The sequence below is a fragment of the Brachionichthys hirsutus genome, chromosome 13 (genome assembly GCF_040956055.1).
Source record: "Brachionichthys hirsutus isolate HB-005 chromosome 13, CSIRO-AGI_Bhir_v1, whole genome shotgun sequence".
NCBI classification, from domain to species: domain Eukaryota; kingdom Metazoa; phylum Chordata; class Actinopteri; order Lophiiformes; family Brachionichthyidae; genus Brachionichthys; species Brachionichthys hirsutus.
In genome coordinates, this window is record NC_090909.1 from 4,476,211 (window position 1) to 4,498,163 (window position 21,953).

Genomic DNA, 21,953 nt, shown 5'->3' on the forward strand with positions numbered 1-21,953 from the left:
ACCTACCTCAGCGCAGTGCCGGGTGCTAACTACTGTTAGCCCTGATTTATAATAATGGTAATGAAATATTAAATTCTGACCAAACCAATACAAGCCAATATCATCATGTTGAAGGCACTGGTTTTTGTGTTTGTTATTAAAGCGTAATCATGCGTGGCCGTTGTCATATTCTAGGGGACCAAATCTTTCTCATTTGGAATCGTTGTTTTTTTTTTTTTCTAAAGGTGAAAAACTTTAATCACGACCAGATAATACGTCGACCGACTTGCCGTCGCTCAGTGATTGTAATTCGCCGTGACAGCGAGTTAATATTCCCGGATGTTGGTAATATTGAGGAATGTTTTTTGGGAATATGTATGTACAGCAATAATGGCGTGGAGTGGGCTGTGGGACGGCTGTGATTTCTGTCATTTCTGTCTGTCCCTGTCTCCGTTTATGTCCATTATCTGGACTCGACGCCATTTTGGACGAGTGAATATGAAATGTGGTTTTACATTTACAAAGGGAATTCACGCATTTGAGCAAATTTCACAGCGAAAACAGAGCAATCGTAAACGTCGTCAAAAGGTACGTACGAGGTTGCGTGACATTTAATGGCAGTTCGTGAAAAGCGGTGCGTATAAAGTCGGGTTCTGTGTGCCTTTTGTTGGATCCGTCTCCTCTCCTTCTGCCCCCCCCCATCGTCGGGTTTGTGAGTCATTTCAAACGTAAAGGTTTTGATGAAATCTGCCACGCCACATAAAAAAAATAAAAATAGATTTTGAATTCTCATGCAACCTTGTGTGTAAATGCTGCATAGAACGATCAGTATTTGTGTTTTTGCACTTTCAAAGCAGTCTAGAAAAAAAAAGAAAAAGGCCCTCTTGAGTTTGGGCAAAAATAACTGACGAGGTATTTTATGCTATCAATAGGAATCTTAAGGAATAATATGACTTTGAGGAGGTTTCCTAAAAGGTGATATATATCTGTATATTTTCATGGAGTACCTCATAAGCCTGATATATGCTGCATTGACTTTTTTTCTGTAGTGTACTTCATATTGTCCAATAAAATAACATACCACCCCCCCCCCCCCCCTTTCCGGAGGTTTGAATGTCACTGAAGGCTGTGCCCCCCCCCCAAATAGTCAATCCGATCGAGTTCTGTCATTAATAAAAAAAACGAGTACGTCACAACCTGCGGCCAAAAAATTTGTCATTTATGCAATTTCTACACAAATGTCACCGGAGAATTTCTCACCTGTAGCCACCTCGTTGTTGCTGTTGCTCTCATCTGTTTTCTGTTTCTTCTTTTTGGGCATATTCTGTCTGTGTAGCCAAATATATATTGTGTGTAGCTGAAGAGTTGACGTGCACCAACCATCCTGCGAGGTTCTGTGGTAGAACACTGACTCAGGTATCGTGAAAAAGGGCTGCATCTGCTCACTGCGTCGACGTCCCCCCTGCCCCGCCCCGCCCCGCCCTGCCCTGCCCTGCACCTTTGTCTTAAAAAAAATAGCCTTAGATTTACACGTAAGGTTTCCTATTTGGCCCCTATTTGGCCTTAAAAGTTCAACAAATTATGCACTACAATTTCAGACATAGCAGAGCGCTCCATTTCCTGGCAGACGTGTGTGTGTGTGTGTGTTACGAGTCTGCCGTGTCGTTGCCATGTTATCTACCTCCTATGAATGTGTGGGGGGGCTGTCCTGGAGAAGAATACTTCTTCTTTTTATATATTTCTCCGTCGTTTTAAGGAAGACAGACAATCATCTTGTATGTTCGTTCGCTAGTAGAGCAGATTCCAGGACACTCCGCTGTCTTTTCCCCTCACTGGCCATCTTTATTTTGTACATTGTGCGTTGTTGTTTTTGTTTTTTTCCATTGTAAGCCATGATGGAGAAGCAAAGTGACCAAAGTCTCTTGACAAAGGCAGCCCCGCACAGCCACGTGTATTCAAACCTCCCTTCATGTGTGTCATTGTGAGCTCAGATGTCTCTCTCTCTCTCTCTCTCCCCTCCCTTATTTAAACCATGACATGCCAAAACTGAATATGCTGTCATTCCCGTTCCGGCGAGGGTCTTTATGTCGCTGATTTTAATTTGTTCACCTCCACTGCTATAAGCTCCTCGTTTTTCGTTATTGTATAAGGTGTAAGCTTTGATTTCTATTTTACATTTCCTTATTTTGTTAACACGTTATGCTTTACAGAACACAAAGATATGCTGTAAAACCCTGTTAGGACATAATGTGAATGCTTATCACTTACCGGTAATATAGTTCACTCTATGGCTTGACTGTAAGTTGCGTTAATAAAAATGTAAGAAAACAAAACAAATCCTGATGTCTTCTTTTTTTTTTGGGGGGGGGGGGGGGGACTTTGGACTTGTGGTTTGGATGTGGAGGCTCCGCCCTCATCTGTCTGAAATGTTAACTAAAATCACCAGCTCCCTATTATTTCTCTTTATAAAGTCAATTTAAAAATAATGTGTCTTTTGAACATGTATCAGAATTAAATACAGATTTAAATACAATCAGACGCATATTTAGAAATTTCAGATTTTATTTAAAGTATGATCAGGGCTTTGGCAAACGGCGACACTGAAGGTTGAGGAGAGAGAATGGGTTTGTGCGGCGGTCACATATAAAACATTCAAGTTGGGCTCGTGTGTGACAGAGACAAACATCGATGGTTGAACTTCAGACGGAAAATGGAGATCATTAAAAACAAAGCACAAAAAAACACGTCACTGGAGAAAAACTTAGAAGAAGCCAAAAATGAATTAGTGTTTGGGGTTTGGAAGAGAACATTCGAAATCGAGTCGCGTGGATGTGAAATTAAAACGGCTACGCAGGTTCGTCCAGAAGAAGAGAGAAGTTGTGATCAGCTTCCTTGTGTTCATTATGGAGCTTCGGGTGGGCGTGGACATCTGACCGTCCACCAAGAGAGACCGGCAGAGATCAAAGGGAAACGACTACGAAGTAAAGACGCGTAAGTACGACAATAAATTAAAGCGAGGACGCGCTTCCACGCGTGGACACGCCCACCTTTCTCTTTCATTCGCTCTGGAATTTCACATCGGATAGAAAGATCTTTCATAAAAAGTTATAAAATAAATAAGCACTCTTTCCCTTTGAGTAGAAAAAAAAGAGTTGCATGGTGCGTGAGCCCGAGAGGAGACCGAGGAATTCGATGTTTTTATTATTATTATTTAATGTTTCTGCCCTCGTCTCCTCACATCTCAGGCCACACACACACACACACACACACGCTCGTCCTCAGTAGACCCAGTTCACCGGGACCCACTGGGGCTCGCTGCACAGTTTGTCCACGGAGGCCTGTAACGTCTCGAAGGCCTTGTCCAGGTTGTCGTTGGCGATGATCAGGTCGAAGTAGTGGCTGTACGCCCTCTGGATCCGGGCGCTCTCGTCCACGGTCTTCCTCAGGTCCACGTCCTGCCGGGAAACAAAGGGCAGGTGGGTCGTGGACTTACACAGATACCCTCTCTTCCCACCCCGATACGATAACGCCATTGATATCTGAATGCCGCTCTACCTCCAGCCCGAAGAGGGCGCTGTTGCCCTTTCCTGTATGTTGTAAAATCAGGCTGACGATAGGAAGGGATGCCCCAGAAATAGAGACCTCAGTCCCTCTTTGGATTCGCCGTTCAGTCTACATTTCCAAACATATCGCGTTTGGAAATGTCTCGGCCCCTCCATCGCGCCGATGACACGGGGGGCTGCTGTGCGTGTGCACGATTGCTCACCGTGAGTTGCTTGGTGGTGATGCCGGCGTCCACCACGGCTTTGTGCATGGCCTTAAGCGTGTCGAAATCTGGCGCGGCGATGAAAACCACGTAAGGCATGAACTCTGCGGTCTTCAGCACTTTCAGAGCCTGAGGAGACAGAGCAGAGGCGACTTCACGCGCCGCCGCGCCGAAAAGCGTTCGTCTCCTCTCACCTGCGGGTTGACGTCCAGGATGCAGCTGCGTCCCGTGGACACCACCTCGTGGATGGACTCGATCTTGGTGCCGTAGAGGTTTCCGTCGTACTCGCCGTGCTCCAGGAACCGGCCGGCCTTCACGTCCGCCTCCATCTCCGTCCTGGAGGTGAAGTGGTACGAGTTGGCGTTCAGCTCCTCGTCCCGCGGCCGCCGCGACGTGTCTTAAGGAGAACCCTCAGTTACTCGTTTGCTTCGCGCCTTCGTTTCGAGACAGTGCAGCGCCGTACATGGTATGGTGGTGCCGAAGCGCGTGGGATGAAGCACCATCAGCCTGTTCTTCAGGCTGCGCCGGCCCACGCCCTGAGCGCCAATCAGAACCAGCGTCTTCCTCTGGAAGGGCGGCACCTTTGCCACTTCCTCGTAGATCTGAAGTTCATGTCTGTCAAACTCTGTTTAGAATAAGGTATGATTATTACCCCATGAGGGGGGGGGGGGGAGCATTTTTTATACGTTTTAATTCCTCTGACCTGCGTTCTTGGCTGTCAGGTACATCATCTTCTTCTTCTTCTTGCCAGCGATGGTCCCACAAAGGATCCCTGCGACAGAAGCCGACGTGTTTCTCGTTGTTGTTGTTGCTATTACAGCTTGTGGCCAGGAGAGGGCGGACACGGATGGAAAGCCAAACCCGCAGACACGAGGCTGGCGTAAATCCCAACGTACCCGATCCGTCGAGCTCTCTCGGGACGAAGGCTTTCCTCTTCTCCTCCAAGAACTGACTCGGTATCAGCCCCGTAGCGCCGCCGACCACGTGGCACGCCTGCCACAGATCGCAGATCAGTTAAGTCAAGTCTTTTAAACTCAAAAAGGGGAACGCCAACTAACTCTGACCTGCCACCAGTTTGGATCCTCCCTGTTCACGATCTGGAGGATGTCGCCTTTCTCGAAGGCCATGCCCGCCTCTCTGCAGGGGATCAGGTTGTCGTGGGCGGGGCTGTAGTCAAAGTACGGACGCACGTACACCTGTTGCGAGCGCAAAAAAAATAATTCATTCACACACATTCGTGGGTTTGTGAGTGGGGTGAAAGTTCGTCTCAGTGAATGTGTGTTGATGATGATGATGATGATGATGATGAGGCGTGATGAGTCGCACGCCAGCACCTGCGGCTCGCACAGCTGTTCACAGCTCTCACTCTCGGCGGCGTAACACATTAAACACGGAAAGCGAAAAGACGAGGCAGTAAAATATTCTACGCTCACTGCCAGCGGAGCAGGAAGTGACTTCACTGCCAGCGGAGCAGGAAGTGACTTCGGCTTCGTGACTCAGCTTGTCGCGCAAATAATTAAATTTGCACCTTTTGTTCAGGAAGCATAATAATATTAATATCTTTATTTGTTTTTAAAGCTGCACAAGAATCGTGCCCAAAAAAAATTACAATCTAAAGATGCAGGAAATGAACGTGCATTCCATGGAGCATGAGATTACGAGAAGGGTGTGTGTGTGTGTGTGTGTGACCCAGATAATACATGGCGTGTTATTAATAGGGCTCAGAGGGACTGCAGGAAACATCTGCCACTCATTCCTGCGTTTGTGTAGCTAACGCTCATCTCCTCTGTGTGTTTGATGTCGCCTGTGTGTGTGAGTGTGTGTGTGTGTGTGTGTGCGTGTGTTTACCTGCGGAGGTGCGGGAGCGTCTCGGTAACTCGGGAGGATCTTCAGCGTGATCCCACCGCTGCAGGCCTTGAGCATCTCCTGCAGCTCGGTGGGATTGTTGCCGACGTCCTTCCCGTTCACTTCCTTTATGATGTCGCCCACGTGGAGAAGACCCTGCCTGTCAATCATGCCGCCGTGGAGGATCCTGGCGATGACGAGGTCGTCCTTCTCCACGCGGAATGTCACGCCCTGGGGGGAAGGAGAGAGAGAGAGAGAGAGGGGGGTGATGCCTAAGCCTCTGCTGCTCGTCTTTGCCCACAATTATACCGTCCTGACTTCTAATGATTCACTTAATAATGCAGTCAGGAACACACACACACACACACACACACGCACACGCACACGCACATGCACGCACTTCAGACTAGTCTTGCTCTGCTCACCAACGGCTCTCCGGCTTTCTTCCGGATGCCGATCATGCGCACAGCGTCCGCCTGCATCAGAGCGTTGTTCACCGCGGCATCGTTTCCCGTTTCAGTCGGGGGCGGGACCTCGTAGCACTTCGACGCCACCATGTCATGTGCCTCCAAAAGAGACTGGCGAAGACGAAGACGAAGACGAAGACGAAGACGAAGCGAGAGAGAGAGAGAGGTGACGAACGTCAGTTTGCCGACTTTCATTTTTGCATTTAGCATTAGGAACGAACGTATGAATTATTGAAACGACAGCAACCAACGAACAGCAAGCTATAAAAGTCCTGACTGAAGGATTAACAGAAATAAAAAAGTAAATTATCTAATGGCTCAAATCATGGATTATCATCTAAATCTGATCCGTTCCTGTCCGGTATTGTTTGCAGGCTTTAGATCTTCTTTCGTTCATCTGAGTTTCTGGCCACGCCCCTTTTTCTTTTCAGCCGTCGGAAAACTGTAAAAACATCTTTAAATCCATTTCACGACCCCTTCTTCCCTGCTCTAATGTTATTCCCTCCATCCCCATCTCTCTCTCTCTCTCTCTCTCTCTCTCAGTAGGTCAGAAGGGTGTTATCCTTCAGCTTAAAGCACAGGCCAGGCGGCCTCTGATTGGTGCAGAGGCTCCGCTGGGCTGACTCCCATTGGTCCATCCAGGGTGACGGATGAGAGGTGAAGTTCGACTGACGCCTGAACCCCATTAGATGCCTCTAATCCACACTGTGATTGCACTTATTTGTGATTTAATACAATAATAATGCGTGTAGATAGAAACCGAATCAATAATCAATCTATCAGTAGCGAGATGAATCCTGTCCGAGTCGGCGTGTGAGAAGACACCGTCGTCTCACCTGGAAATGCGGCTCCTGGAGTATCCGGGACAGTTCGGCCGTGCTGTCGTCCTTAACGTTCAGATTGCCGATGTCGCCCAGGATCTCGGTCACCAGCTCCACGTTGTTGTCCTGCACCGCCTCCAGCTTCACCTCCTCCAGCTGTTCGTGAGCCTAAAGCAGGGGAGAGAGGCGCTCAGCGATGGCGGTTGTGCTTTGGTTCTCGAGCGCGCCCGGATTTCAAGATGGAAAAAGGGCGTGGAAAGCGAGGACGTCGGTGCGAGTCGACGTACAACGGGACTTTCCATGATGCCGCGCAGGAACAGCAAGTCGATGTCTTTGGCCCCGGCGGGGGTGGGAAGCTCGGCCACGTTGTCCAACGCCTGCTGCACGGCTGGGAAGGAAGAATATAAGAGAGAAAGGAGGACGTCAAGGAGACGCAGGTAGAGTCCTAACGCCAGGGTCTCATAGCCACTGTAAGCCCATTTAAAACCACTAAAGCCCTGGGAGCGTGTGCGTGTGTGTGCGTGTGTGTGGGTGTGTGTTGACGCCACGATTCCTCAGCATTTTGCCCCGGCAGCCTGTCATCATCCTCGACCTCGACGCACGTCTGCCGTAAAGTCAAGCCTCCCTCATTTCTGTCATTTCTTATTTTGGTAACGCGCAGCATTGAAGTCATCGGCAGCCGTGCAAAACACGAATCATGAAATACCGCCGGTATCTATGACGACGGGCGTTTTAAAAAAAAACGGCAATCAGCTCAGAAAGATAAGCCAATGTTTGCAGTTTCGGTCATCGACATGACGGAAAAAAAAAAAAAAAACACAAACAGCGAAGGCTGATTTATAAAGTTATAATTCAACATTCACATGTTTGATTCAAATTAGTTTTTTTTTGTGAGGTTTGGATATATATAAAATATGTATATATATATATATTTCTGAATTGTATTTTTACTTCACCTTTTCCGGTTTGGAGCACAAACGGTTAAACTACAGCTCGACGGCGTCGTGTACAAAAACAAACACGCGGAAAGTCCTCTCCAGGCAGCAGCAGCAACACAGGAGAATCCGTCATCGTGTTGAACGAATAATGAAACGGGAGGTTTAAAGAAAAGAAGGAGGCTTAAAGTGGGACAGAATATTCGTGTGGCGAGCAAACAGAAGGTTTCCCAACCACCCGGGGGCGAACGCAGTCTCGCAGCAGAGCAGTAATTGTAGTTAAACTCGCATCACAACGTCACTTCTAGAGTCCGACCACAGAAAGTACAGAGTCTGCACGCATCCTGCTGCAGCTCTGGGCTGACCTTTGCCCCCCCCCCCCCCCCCTCGTTCAGCACGTTGTGCCAATTCATCCTCGGCCCTGCGAGTTGTTTGCTCTCCCTTGCACCCTCTCCAGTGACGTCCGACCCCTCCCTCGTTCCTCACGCCTATACGTGAGGAACGGCCTATAATGAACTGTGTTGCTTACCTGCTTTAAACTCCTCCCCCTGCGGCTCCTGTCTAACCGACGGCGCTGCACGCACGACTACCAGCGTCTCGCACGGTGAAAAGCGACGCCGAGATCCCCCCGCTAAAGAAGTCCCGTATCTGTAGCTCTATATCCGAATGCGAAACAAGTGCCATGAGGACAAACGGTTGACGGTTGTTATGACGGTGGTTATGACGGTTGTTGTTATGATGGTTGTTATGACGGTTGTTGTTATTACGGTTGTTACTACGGCTGTTATTACGGTTGTTATTATGATGGTTGTTATGACGGTCGTTATGGTGGTGGTTGTTATGACGGTCGTTATGGTGGTGGTTGTTATGACGGTCGTTATGACGGCTGTTATGACGGTTGTTATTACGGCTGTTATTACGGCTGTTATGACGGTTGTTATGACGGTTGTTATGGGTGTAAAGTTTAGGGAAACTGCTCTAAACAGTTTTGAGATTGGATCCAGAAAAAGATGATTTCAGGCGGACGGACAGTCAAATAAAAATATCTGAGGGATAAAACGAAATCGCCTCCTGGACATCTCACAGCCTCCTCATCTTTTCCTCACCTCCTGAAGTGCCTGGCTCCTGGTTGGACGGCTCGGCCGGGAGACCCTCCGCTCCAGGCTGTCCCGCGGGCGCCATCTCCTCCTCCTGCACGCCATTGGGACAGACGTCCTCCAGAGCCGTGACCATTGCTCAAGCCCTCCTTCCTCCTCCCTGCCACCACGAGCACTCTCAAGCTAAAGACTCAGGAAAGCCACCGGCTGTCCCCGCAAACGTCCTCCAATCAGCTCGGACGGCACTGCTAAACTCCCGCAAAGACAGAGGTCAGAGGGAGAAACGAGGACGGGAGACACAAAGGGAGTGGACAATGGATGTGGATTAAAACCGGGGGGGGGGGTTTAAGAGATGAGTGGGGAAAGCAACGGAGAAGAGAAGGAAAGATGAGGGGGGGAGGAATTTAAGAGGAAGAGGTTGATGTGAAGATCAGGTCAGAGGGACAGGCATGAAAGAGACGGAGGTCGAAAACGATGGCGCACAGATGTGGACATGAGCTCTACGCCCATCAGTTCCCTCCCTGCACGGCTAAAAAAAAAAAATTAGCAACCCACTTTAAATCAGCCGAACATTCCGGATGCAGAGAAAACGCAGGCGACGGGCGGAACTTCATCTAAAACTAAAACAGATTCCATTCCTTCAGCATCAGCAAGTCACATCGATGCACAAAGGGCAGAGCTGAAGGGTTTAATCTGCGCCGCCTCGCCTTGCACACAGTCCAGCCCCTCCCCCGACCCGGGACGTTAGATTTTAATCCGGCCACGAAAGCACGGGATTACAGATTCTCTCTCTCTCTCCCTCCCCTCTGCTTCCTGAACACTTCCACAGCGGTGTTGAACTCGCTTCCTTTCATAGGAACGACAAATAAGACTGTTTAAATGTTTAAATATCTAGCAATAATGACAAAATAACATAACGTTACGTTTCCGGAGTCCCCCCCACCCCCCACACTCAGCCGACAAAAACATTTCCCCAAAAGTCTGGAGTGTCTCGGAACGATTCGGGCCATCTGAGGAAGCGTGGGTTCTACCTGTTCCAGTCGGCGTGGCCCGGCCCCAGTCGCTAGCGGCTGCTCATCGGTCGACCGTGGAGACCTGAGGACAGAGGACAGAGGACAGAGGACAGTGAGTGAGACGTGGTCCATTCCCCGCGTCCTGCTTGCATCATCACCATCACATGCGCTTCATTCCGTACTCGGGCCCACGATGCGGATTGCGAGCGCTTCTGTTTGACGCCGCCATCATCAGCCGCCATCGCTCTATGAGATGCTTAAAGTCCCATCTATCGACCAGGACCGGGGGGGGGGGGCATGAAGCCGCTCATGCTGCCCTGGACCGTTAGAAACAAAGGCAAGCTAGCAAAGACAATGAAATGAAGCGATTGCAAATAACCGATGGCTGGACATCACCCACGGGACAACGGGTCATCACTCCTTCACTTAGCTCAGCCCCCCCCCCCCCCCCCCCCCCTTGCCTCTTATCCTTTGCCTGGGGAAAGGAAGGATGGCTCGGATGTCCGGGGAGATCGTCCAACGATGGATTCCAGGAATCTCCATTCACATTGCGTCTAAAGCGTTCATAGAACTCTAAATCGGTCTCTTCTTACATACTCCGGTACTTCCTCTGAGACGAACCCAGTTACACGTCGGGGGGGGGGGTGGGGGGGTCAACAAAAGCCCTCTGAATGCCCCCCTGGTTGCCCGAGAAAAATAAATGATGGACAAGCTCATGGAGGAAGGATTATGAAGGGCTCAGCGTGTGTGTGTGTGTGTGTGTGCGTGCGTGCGTGTGTGTGTCCCTTCCTCCATCCCTCAGTTCTTCATCCCCCCCCCCCCCCCTTTCGCCGCTTGTGAACGATGAAGGAGTCAAAGCGTCTGAATGACTCGCCGCTGACTCTCGTATATTCTCAGGCATCGGACGGACTTGTTTACCGTGAAATACTCGTTTTCCTCTGTCTACAGCAGGATGACATCACGCGAGGGTAGTTCTTGCTCTTCTGGTTATATTCCATCCATCAGAGTCATCAAAAGTTCCACCAAAAAGGAGAGTCGTCCCCCCCCCCCCCCCAGATTTATTAATAAAACTAACATTAAAGGTGTGTTTCCTGAAGATGTGACGATCCCGCATCGGTGGTTTCCCTCCCTTCGTTGCATGTTCCAGCTCCAGCGGGTAATAAAGGTCCTCCCGGAGACCCCTGAGCTTTACTCTCATGCGCTGAAACGGTTTTCGGCTCGTCCTCGTCCCCATTTTAGCCATTTTCTCCTATTAGATTCGTGAAATTCCTATTAGATTCGTGAAATCTAATTATGGCGCGTATAAACAGGCCTGAAAGGGAGAACGGAAGCCTCACAAGTTCTACTTCAGACGCAACAAGATCCAAAAGATGCCCTTTTTACAGCCCCTCCCAGGAAGGATCCCCAAGGATGTTGCGTATTGTGTGCGCACTGCCCCCCCCCCCGCGACGTGCACGAGTTTAAAGAGTTTAGAAGTCCTGCTGATTGAGGAGGTCGCTGCATGACGTGAAAGTGGTTATAAAGTGGATCTGACGGCGCGTTAGCGTGCGTGCGGATTAAAAATCAATACCCCCCCCCCACACCGGCTGCCCCCCCCCCGGGTCGGACAGCATGTGCCAAAAGCTGCGCAACGATTCACGTCTTCATTCAAATCTTTGTTCGAAGTTTACAAAGAGAAAATCTTCTTCCGGCGTGACTTTCGGTATTAAAGCACGTTCTCCGTGCCCCCCCCCCCTCCCCTGACAGATATAACAGTTCCAGGACGTTCCGACCTCCTCCCGGTCTTCCCAGACGCGCATCGACGCCACAAGCCATGACGCACGGCCCACATCCCGTGCGCTTGCACCGTGCGCCAGATCCGTGCCCCAGAGAGACCAGATTACTGGATATTTACGCAGATTTGGCAACACGTGCGGCCATTTTTTGTGTTACTCATCCGAGCCATTGGAGCGTGCGCGATATCCTCCCCGGATCGGGAATAGCCAAAGAGACCCCCCCCCCACGCGCGCACACACACACACACACACAAGACCCCCCCCCCCCCCCCGTAAACCTCTCCGCCGCACATCACACGCGGCGGAGTCTTTGTCTCCCCGTTTGAATGAACGAACGAGCCCAAGATCACGTCGCAAATCTCGTCACGAGCCGCGACCTTACCGTGAATCGTGCGCGTGAGTTCGCGGTCGTCCGCGGATCGTCCCGGTTGGACACTCAAGCGCCCCCCTCACACCCCCCCCCCCTGCTCAACTGTCCGTCCTGGTCCCGCAGCAGACTTACCAGGGAGCACGACGTCAATCATACACGTACGCCCCGCCTTTCCTTTAGACGTCACGCCACACCGACCAATGGCAGCAGAGGTACCGCCCCCGCCACATGAATACATTTTAGCTTATAGTATTATATTTTTTAACTCTCTGTCATTGACATAAATAGAGTTTTAATATGCGTCATATAATAAAATATTCTATATATTGAGAGTTAAAAAAATAATTAAAATAAAATAAAATAAAATAAAATAAAATAAAATAAAATAAATAAAATAAAATAAACTCTAATCGAGTTCAGCACTTTGATATTTTACAGGATTCCATCGTGTTTTATATTCGCTGAATGTCAACTATATTACTATATGACGGTGTAATACTTACTGCTGGGTATTTATATGTTTATATATGAGTATCTGCAAAATAATGTATTATACGTCAGTTACGTATCAGTAGGTCAGATTTGTGTACTTACGTTAGCTGTGTGTGATATTTATGTTCGCAGTGTCGTGTTAGTAATGTATTTATATGTTTGTGTATTTATATGCATACACTGGCGTATTGAATGTATGCATGTTACAGAGCATTAGGTCATACAGAATTTCCTTCAGAATAAATAAAGTCTCTATCTAGCTATCTATCTATCTATCTATCTATATATCGCACTGATCGTTTTAATTATTAATATTTTATTTTACACAACACCAAACGCTAACACAAAGAGACATTTGAAAAACAATATGGCCACTCAGAACTCAAAATATAGGCTGTAGTGAGCAAGTTATTATTGAAGAACACAAAACACAAACACGTTTGTCTGGTGGCTTGTTTCTGGCTCTCTGGGATGATTTAGATGTCACGGCTGCGGTAATAATTTCAAGTCTGCGCACGGACGTGTTATTTAAGAGTTCATCCTTTTGGCCACAGGAGGGCGCCATCAGCTGTAAGACATTTATGATTGTCGACTTCCACCTGTTATCTGGAGTTTAAGAGCTTGAGTTGGTCCAGTCACGTGGCCCAGCTTCAAGGTGTGGCTCAATCAAGTGTAAATTAATCAAAGAATATAAATTAAGATGTATGACGCGAGTCGTTGCTCCATTTTAACCCTTTGTGCAGACAGGCGAGTCCAACTCGGGCCATTTTTCACTCAACATCTGGCGAGTTTTCAATGTTTTAAACGATTAACACAAACATTAAAATGTCAGAAATCAAGATTATTTCTTCAAACAGTCTTTAATAGCACAATTATACTATACAATCACATTTATGTTCCACAGATGATAAATCTGAATACATTATTTACATTGTTATGGCACATACAGAAAGCTGCTGTTAACTGTCGGTGATGGAGGGGGGTGGGGGGGTATAAATGGAAGCTAATAGGAAGCTAATTTAGCGCAAAACCGTATGAAGTGGTTCATGTGTGAGAGTCAGGATGTGAGCAGTGGTCCGGCAGTAAATCAACAAAGGATGGCATCACCACAATGATGGGTCATATCTGGTGATAGAGCAAGAGAGAGAGAGAGAGAGAGACAAAGGACAAGGTCAGGGTCCTGCGAGGGTTAAAAACAGCATGGAGATCTTCCACTCTGTATCAGACAAACCTCGACTGTGGAAGTGTGTCCGTACTTTCCTTCAGCAGCAGCTCTGAGACTAGTGTGTCCAGAATCTCAGGACTGGATCGCTTCCCATACCTGAGAAACACACACACACACACACACACACACACACACACACACACAAAGAGAAGCCATGTCAGAATTTGGGTACATTTCAAAGCTATGTCTTCAAGTACAATAACTGGAATGATATAATATAATATCCGAGATGCTCTGGCGATGCGTCCGAGGTGTGCCCCGCCTCTCGCCCATAGCAAGCTGGGATAGGCTCCAGCAAGTCATATCACATCATATAATAGAGAAAAGAGGAGCCCATGGCTAAAATGTCACGGGTCCAATTAGAAGCTTAGTGAGGCGTGAACGGAGTCAGATCCAGACTCAGGAGTTTCCTCGCAGGTCGTCTTATTTCCTTGTCTGTCTCTCTGATGATAAGCCGTGCCCGGTGCACTTGGAACTGCTGGTGGTTAAATGACTGTATATAGCGGCAATGCAAGCCCTTACAATAAAGAAAGCTGCACAGCATGCTGAGCCTTACAGTCGGTTCTGATCCGGACTCGTTTTGCAGGTTGTAAACGGGCAGCGGTTGCCGGTTTCTCTGTAAGAAGCTGTGAGAAGCTGCAGGCAGACCTGCAAGAGACTCGCAGCTCCTGCATGGACTTTGTTGGATGCCTAATTGTTGTGCATCATTGTCAGATCACTAGGTCAAAGTCATTGTATATATATATACACACACACACATACAATCCCTTCACAGACAATAAGCAATCTAGCAAAATGAGAATACTTTCATTCCTCAGTAGCTGATTCTGGATTCAATCTGGCACCGTAGATTTAGAATGGCTGAATATCCCAACGCCTTTTAAAACACAACACCAAAACAGCAGGATTAATCTGAATGAATTGATCAGATTACATTTTGTGGTTACCGCCTGCATGGTGGAAATGACCTCGTCTATTCGTGTGCAGAGGTGCCACATAGTCCTCCTACCTCTGCCTTGTGATGAGGTTGATGTAGTGTCTCAGGGCTGAGTAGTACTTGGCCAGATCCTCGGCGGGGGCATCCTCCCCCGGGTTCTCCGGCTTCACCGGGTATCCCTCCGTCAGGGCGCCCAGACAGAGCAGGGCCCACAGCAGGAGCCCCAGAGTCCCCAGACAATTCACCAAGTTAGGATGCATCTGGGTTCCAGCAAAGTATATAAAACTTGCTCAGTGACAGTCTCACCCAAAACAGTTTAAACACCACGCCACTTATTACTGCAAGAAAAACTTTCAGCATTAGTGTGAATTAAAAACATTTAGACGTCAGCTGTAATAACAAGGATAAGTTTAATAATATCACTCAATTCAAAATGAGGGTACTTACATTTCCCAGAGAGTCGGCGGAGGTTTGCGCGCAGTCCTTTGGCGTCTCTTGTGTCCTCTGGCGCTTGGAGCGCGGTGCGTCTTTATACCTGTGAGGCGCTGCCGAAAAAACGCGTCAGAGCTGCCCGTCTTCATTTTAACGTCACCGGTGACGCGCTCATTAGTGCGTTTAAAGCGGTTTCTATTTATTTTAAAAAAAAGCATGAAAACACGCAAAACTAAAAATAGAATCAGCTAATAAGACTAATTTCCAACGAATATACGAGAAGGATTATTATGGATGATTATGGATTTTCCCCAAGAGTGGGATCAATCCAGTTTGCAGTCGTAAGATTTAAGAATGTTAACAGCGTAACAACAAAATAAAATAAAACTAATGTCCTATTGAATTACCTGTGTATATATTATTTAAGTTATTGTCTTATTATTGCAACATTCACAGGGATGCTTGGATGTTTATGAGGTTTCTCTATAGAAAGAAGGTGATGAATGATTCCACAATCAAGTCACATTTCTTTTGCACAATGAGATCAATAAAGCCAGCTGAAGCCACAAAAGAATCGCATCAAATGAGTCTTCTACAGGCGGCCTCTTTACCAAAATAAGATTCGAAGGCGACGCCTCGGAGATCTGGAATAAAAAAGAGCTCAAACAGATTTCCATGAACACTTTTCATGACACGCTGTTTCATTGAATCAGCCCCTTTACTTCAATTTTGTGGTTGACTCCATCAGATGGAAATAGAGATGCGAACAAAAAGCCCTAAATGTGAATGTAGAGGCACGTCAGTCAAAGAAGAGCCTAATCTCCACTTAATAAGAAAACCCAAATAGCACTTCAAATGAATCTGTATCAGTAAGTGCCTCATTTACTTCCCATTCATGATCCTTTTGTACACCAGCCCTGCCAGCATGCAATCTATCAAAATCAGTGTTCTTCCGCAGTGCCGCTCTTTAAGGTGCAGCAGAGGATGCGGCGAGAGCTTTTTGTGTAGCACAGGATGCTAAGAGGGAGACGAGGAAAGAGACACAAGTGAGCGCAGGTGGAGTGCAAAGTTCTGATCGCATCACCGTGATCACAGGATTTTAGTCTCACACATACACACGGTGACTCACCTCAATAAATGCAACACCTCTTCGGAAGGAAACAGCTTGAGGCTGCGTGTGGAAGTGTCGAAACGATACAGATGTTTAGGTAAAGTTGAGAGGCCGGTTAGTGTTTGTCTGGAAAAACTCAAAAAACACAGGCGTCCGAGAACAGACCTCTGCTGAAAAAAAAAAGTACAATATTAATATGGAATGATGAATTCAAACTAAGAAAACGTCAGGAATAAAATTGCAAACTAAAAAAATCAACATAGAAGAACTCTGCTGGATTCTTGTGCAGTCTAAAGGAGGAAGAAGACAGTATTCTATTCCAGCTCAAGGGAAAGACAAAGAAAAAGTCTTGGTGCTTTAATTGCTATTTGAAATATTCCTGTAGAGAAGAAGCACTTTGCAGCTCAAGCTGTTGAAATGTTGAAATGTTTCCCCCCTCCTACCATCAACCTCCTGGTTTGGACAAGTAAGATTTTATGGAAAGATGAATAGAAATGCAAAGACCAGTCATTTTCTGCTGCTGTGAATCACACTTTTCAAATTTACCATACGTGCACCTGTGGGGGGGGGGGGGGGGGGGGGACACAAGCGAGGCAGCCTGTGGCTTCAATCAGGTGGTCACATGCAAGCGAGCTGGGAGGACAAATACAACGGCAGTGTCGGCGTTCTCGCAGCCATCGCACCACTCACACACAATTCTGACGTTTAAATTATCGCCTTTGACTGCACTACTCTCTTACTACTACTACTTATAGCACCGGCAGCTCCGCGGGCTGCAGCTGCAAGCTGAAGGTATTTTGAGTACGTAAGGACTGATTATTACAGTCATACTGGAGGCTTCAGGGATGCTCATCATCATCATCATCATTGAATTAATAAGCTTCAATAAATAAGATTATCACCTTGTATTCGCGAAGCCTGATTTATCTCAACTTGTGTTGCATTGCAGTTGAAGGGTCTCGATTTAGATTTCATTACCGATATTCGGTCACATTTGCATAAGCAATATTCTGTTTTATGACTCCACCGACTTCTGAAAGAAATAATAATTGGCTTACATTCGTAGAATGTATCACTTCTACGACCCGCTTCTCCTGTGCCGTTAGAGATCAACGCCCGGGAGAAGCACGCCCCCCCCCCCCCCCCCCTCGATTGGCTTCTTTGTTCTGGCCTTGACATTGATTGACAGCCTTTGCAAACCATATACCATAATACTTCAGAGAACACGAGCTTGTCTCCAAATTCGGTTCAGAGTGAGTAAAATACTGACAACTTCTCAATGAGGAAATAAAATGAAATAAACGAGCTCCTCTGTCGTTGTCTCCCTTGTTCTTCTATTGCTCTAATTAACCCCCCCCTGCTTTGACAGTCACAGAGCTTTAACTTTACTCTTCCTCGCTCTCTCTCTCTCTCAGTGTGTCTGTCTGTGAGAATAGAAGCGTGTTCCTGCCACACCTGCTCCCGGGGGGGTTGACAGCGCCGCTAATGCCACTGTCAGACTAACGCATCTCATAAAGGTGTTTTTGGTTTGACAGGTGAACAGAAGGTCACGTCTCCGAGCTGTGACAGGTCGGTTCGGCTCAGGTGTGCAGGGCACAGACCCCCGAGCCGTGATTTTAGGGGACCTGGTGAAAGTTGTGAGTTTGCTTTTAACATATAAGTTGAAATGTTGTGACCTGCGTGAGGTCGCGGGCGTCGGGTTGCATCACGCTCGAGCCAGATGCTCCTTGGACGACAATAAATAAATATATATTCACCCATATATTCAGAATATGGCCATTGTTTGTAGGTTGAAGCTGATGATAAATAGAGCCACCAAGTTAAATCTATTAACACACAATGCAAGTGGCAGGCACCGTTGAAAAGCAGCCTAATAATGGAAATGAAATGTCTGATTTAAGCAGACCATCTAATGCACTATAGAAAGTGCTTCCGCGTTCACAAAACACAGGCAACGTGTCCACATATTTGTTCTAGCTAATTAAAGGCTTTTCCCAGATTAAATCATTCTATTCAGGTAGCTGGTAAAAGGGTGCATTTGTTTGAATTTCTGTGAATAGGAGCAGTTGGACACAAAGAGCGCAGCGCGTTCACTCACACTGAAGCCCTATTAGTACATTATTAAAACAAGTCCAACACTCAATAGCAGCAACGTCACAGGAAGGCAACTAAATGCACAAATGCGTGACTGAGTAGTGAATTCATGTGTTTAAGAAAACATTTCTCCACAAAACCAGAACAATAATTGACCCAATTTACATTTTTATGGTACTTAGTAGACGAGATTTATGGCGTAGCCATTTGACTGAAGCAATGTTTGGATTCTTGTTCCCGTCTTACAGATCATTAAATGAGAACATCAAAACATCTATATCTGCTCCAATTGATGATAAGCTCCAATTCTGTAAGTAAGGAACTTCACGAGCATTTAGAACCCTTTGAATCAAAGGTAGAACATAGATAATGCCCCCCCCCCCCCCCCCACACACACACACAATGACATAAGTGTGTGTTTACCGTCACTGATTAAGTATTTCCATGCACGGTAATTGCCAAATGAATCTTCTGTTCTCCTCTCCTGATTTATTTGTGGCAGACCTGTCAGTCCAGCTGGGCGTGGTTCCCGCGGGGATAAAAGGGGAGTCTGGCAGCAATTCTCTTCATCTAATGGCCAAAGTAAATTACCTGGAGCCTCCAAAGGGCTGTTATGAAAAGGCAATTACCGTAAATTACAATTTGCCATCGTAGATGTCTGCCTGGTAAATTAACTGTGCTTTCCTCTCTGGGCGTGAACCCGTCCAGCATCGAGCAGCTGAAAGCAGCTCAAATGTTGTTGTTCTTCTGTGAATACTTGATTCCAGCAGTCAAAAACTCTTCTGAGAGACAAAGAGAGAGCATAATTGGCCCACAGCTCATACGTGCACGTTCTTTATCTGGTAGCAACGTGATTCCGTGGCCACCACAGAGACGCGCCGACTCTGAAGTGAGCTCCCGTCCACTTTCTTCCTCTTTAGCATTTGTTCAAAGAGACCCAGGTGCATCCGAGCCGTTTCTTAGACATTCCTTTCCCTCACAGCCACCTGCTCGGCTCATTCACACGCACAAGCTATTTCCCTCAGGTAATGCGCACGTTGGAACGCAGTTGTCTTGAGACGCAGTGGCCAGCATCACCGGGGACGCCGATCCAGTTGGATTTCCATCACTCTGGAAACATTTGAGTGGGAGTGAATCATCAGATGCCGTTCGTTTCATTACTCGGTGGAAAAAAAACGTGACCTGCTTCAGTCTCCATTCATTGTGTGGATTAAATCAGATCTCATCATTTCTGATCTGCGTGAGGAATGGGATTAATCAATCGTACACAGTACTTCTATCTGTGAATTTACAAAGCTCCATGGTTCTGGTGTTATTTTGGTTATGTTGAGTGGGTGCCCCCCCCCCCCAATAAGAAAACATCAATCACACAGACTTTACTTTTTTTTTTTAATGACCAGTTTATTTATCTTATTTGAAGACAACAGCAATAAATAAAAGTGGCTTAGTTTGGGTATGAAGTATGATAAGGTAAGAAATCATATAGTTGCGTTCTTCGATTGTCGTTTAAGATTATTTACATCTTATTTAACTGTTTAAAACAATACAAAAAGACAGCAACAATATTATCTATAGTTACAGTGCTTTGTTCAATACACTGTTATAGATCTATTAACATTTCTTCCTGTGGTCGTCTTCCCTTTTTTATTCTGAAAAAGATGCAATAGAGATCAAGAAAATCAAACGTAAACAGTGGATGTTGTTCATGGAACTTATGCAAATGACATATTCAGCTCATTCATCAGAGTCTGAATTGTGGAATAATTAGTGCAACGAACCATAGAGAAGTAATACTCGTGAATTAATGTACACATTGAATTGGTGTTGCACTTTCAATCATTAACTATATTTCTGGAGTATTTGAAGGAGGTGAGAATGAAGAACTGCTCTGGCGTGATCCAATATATATAATTGCAAACATATTTTCAAACGCGTGACATTTTTTTCTTCACGCATTTCATTTTTTTCCCCCAACATCCAAATTTTGTGTAATGATGTATATTAATGAAGTACATCTTCTATATGATAGAAAGATGGCTCTATAGAGAAGTAAACTCAGTGAATCCTTCTCATGGGTGCAAATCTTTCTTCACATTGCGCTCCTGAAGGGGAACGGATCCCAGCCCTGGATACACCGCCGCTGTGCTGATCTCTGCTGCCCTCTCATGCCATCGCCTCAGCACTGCCTGCTTCAAAGTGGATCCCTCTGCTGAAACCTTCATTAAATACTTATAATACGTACTGTCCGCACATCTGCCGCTCACCCCCAACTATTATCTTCCAATGCGGGGTAACCATCCAACAAGGAGCTGAACCCCGTCAGCTCCTTGTGTCTGGTGAAGTGTAAGGTAGGGGAATGTCTGAATACCTATGTGAACAGAAGCACTGCGTCTCAGGGCCGATGAGGTTGCAGTCAATTCCTCCCGGCGCTCCAAAACTCGCATACAACCTATTCTTTACTCGTTGAGGCAGCATCTTCCTCTTGTACCCTTCAAATTGCTCTGGAGTGAACAGGGTGCCTCCATCATCATCACCAACAATCCTTGAGAACAAAAACCACCATTAAAGCTATTCAAATATTAACATTTCTATGCGTCTTTTTCTTCTTCTTCTGTAGGCGTTACACCCGTTCAGAGGAGATGTTAGGCCAACAGTATTGATCTGACAGGCCCCAGTAAAATATTACCTTGAATAAATAATACTGATGATCTGATTTGGTGATAAAAACAAGCAAGATAGAATAGCTAATGTATTTTTAACCCTGGATGACTAAACATTTAACAAGTTAAAGCTTTGTATCGCCAACAACTAACATTAAGATGAACATGACCAAGTTATAGTAGTAGTATTAATCATCATCCAATAATTTCACTATTGATAAGGGGGGGGGGGGGGTCTTCAGAAGATAAAAACAGGCAGACCTTCTGTACTCCCAGTATTCGTCCACTGCTTTCAAAGCGGACGAATCTCCACAAAATATGGCCATTGTTAAAGTCCGAGTTCGACAGCTCTGTGTTTTTCTCCTTGGCGCAGCTAACTACTGTTTACCATACGGTTGCCATGGTAACTGCTTTCTTTGTCCTTCTAGCGGCCGAAGGCCGAACTACAAGCGTTGTTTCAAAAGCGTCGCTGGCTTCTTAAGCACGATGAGCTGGTTTTAAATATTAGCTAAAGCACATTAACATTTATACACCGTTAACCTTTAGTTAGAATAGCCACGACCTACCCGCGTTTGTCCTCTCCCGCAAACTTGGATTTTTTTTTTTATTGCAATACATTTCCCATGATTCCGCAGTAATGACGCGCGCCTGAAACCGTTCACGCAATCCAAAACAGTCAGCAATATTCCTTCCTTGCTTGAAATTCGAGCTGTCGACTTCAGTTCTCTTGGAAACCATGAAGCAAGAAGCCGAAATATCCACCAGAGTGAAGCGACACGTCCACGCAAAGCTCGGGAGCAAATGTTTGTGACGCGACCATCGGGTTGCTCGACATTTTTGTTCCGGCGAAAGCAACGACAGCCCAGAGGGTTGCCCAACAACAAGCATCATTCAGTGTCAGCCAGATACCGCAGCCGGGGAGCTCCCCTGGCCC

The 21,953-nt window shown here is 46.6% G+C and overlaps 1 protein-coding gene and 1 long non-coding RNA gene across 3 annotated transcripts; both read right to left on the reverse strand.

Moving 5' to 3' along the window:
• Positions 1 to 2,538: 2,538 nt before the first annotated feature.
• pals2b (protein associated with LIN7 2, MAGUK p55 family member b) lies at positions 2,539 to 11,859 on the reverse strand. Of its 2 annotated transcripts, none has more exons than XM_068746972.1 (12): positions 11,832 to 11,859; positions 7,150 to 7,266; positions 6,894 to 7,048; positions 6,016 to 6,168; positions 5,594 to 5,821; positions 4,810 to 4,941; positions 4,642 to 4,738; positions 4,449 to 4,517; positions 4,209 to 4,370; positions 3,940 to 4,142; positions 3,746 to 3,874; positions 2,539 to 3,434 (listed from the first exon to the last, which is right to left on the reverse strand). In XM_068746972.1, the coding sequence occupies exons 1-12, from the start codon at positions 11,857 to 11,859 to the stop codon at positions 3,258 to 3,260; spliced, it is 1,650 nt and encodes a 549-aa protein (XP_068603073.1). In that variant the 3' UTR covers positions 2,539 to 3,257. The 2 variants fall into 2 exon arrangements, with proteins under 2 accessions (XP_068603073.1, XP_068603072.1); XM_068746971.1 differs by lacking the exon at positions 11,832 to 11,859 and adding an exon at positions 8,920 to 9,059 and having other exon boundaries at positions 6,894 to 7,046; positions 7,166 to 7,266.
• A 7,900-nt stretch (positions 11,860 to 19,759) lies between these two features.
• On the reverse strand, positions 19,760 to 21,936 carry LOC137903419 (uncharacterized). Its single transcript, XR_011105761.1, has 3 exons — positions 21,586 to 21,936; positions 20,728 to 20,901; positions 19,760 to 20,008 (listed from the first exon to the last, which is right to left on the reverse strand). It is a non-coding gene; the product is annotated as an uncharacterized lncRNA (long non-coding RNA).
• Positions 21,937 to 21,953: the final 17 nt, after the last annotated feature.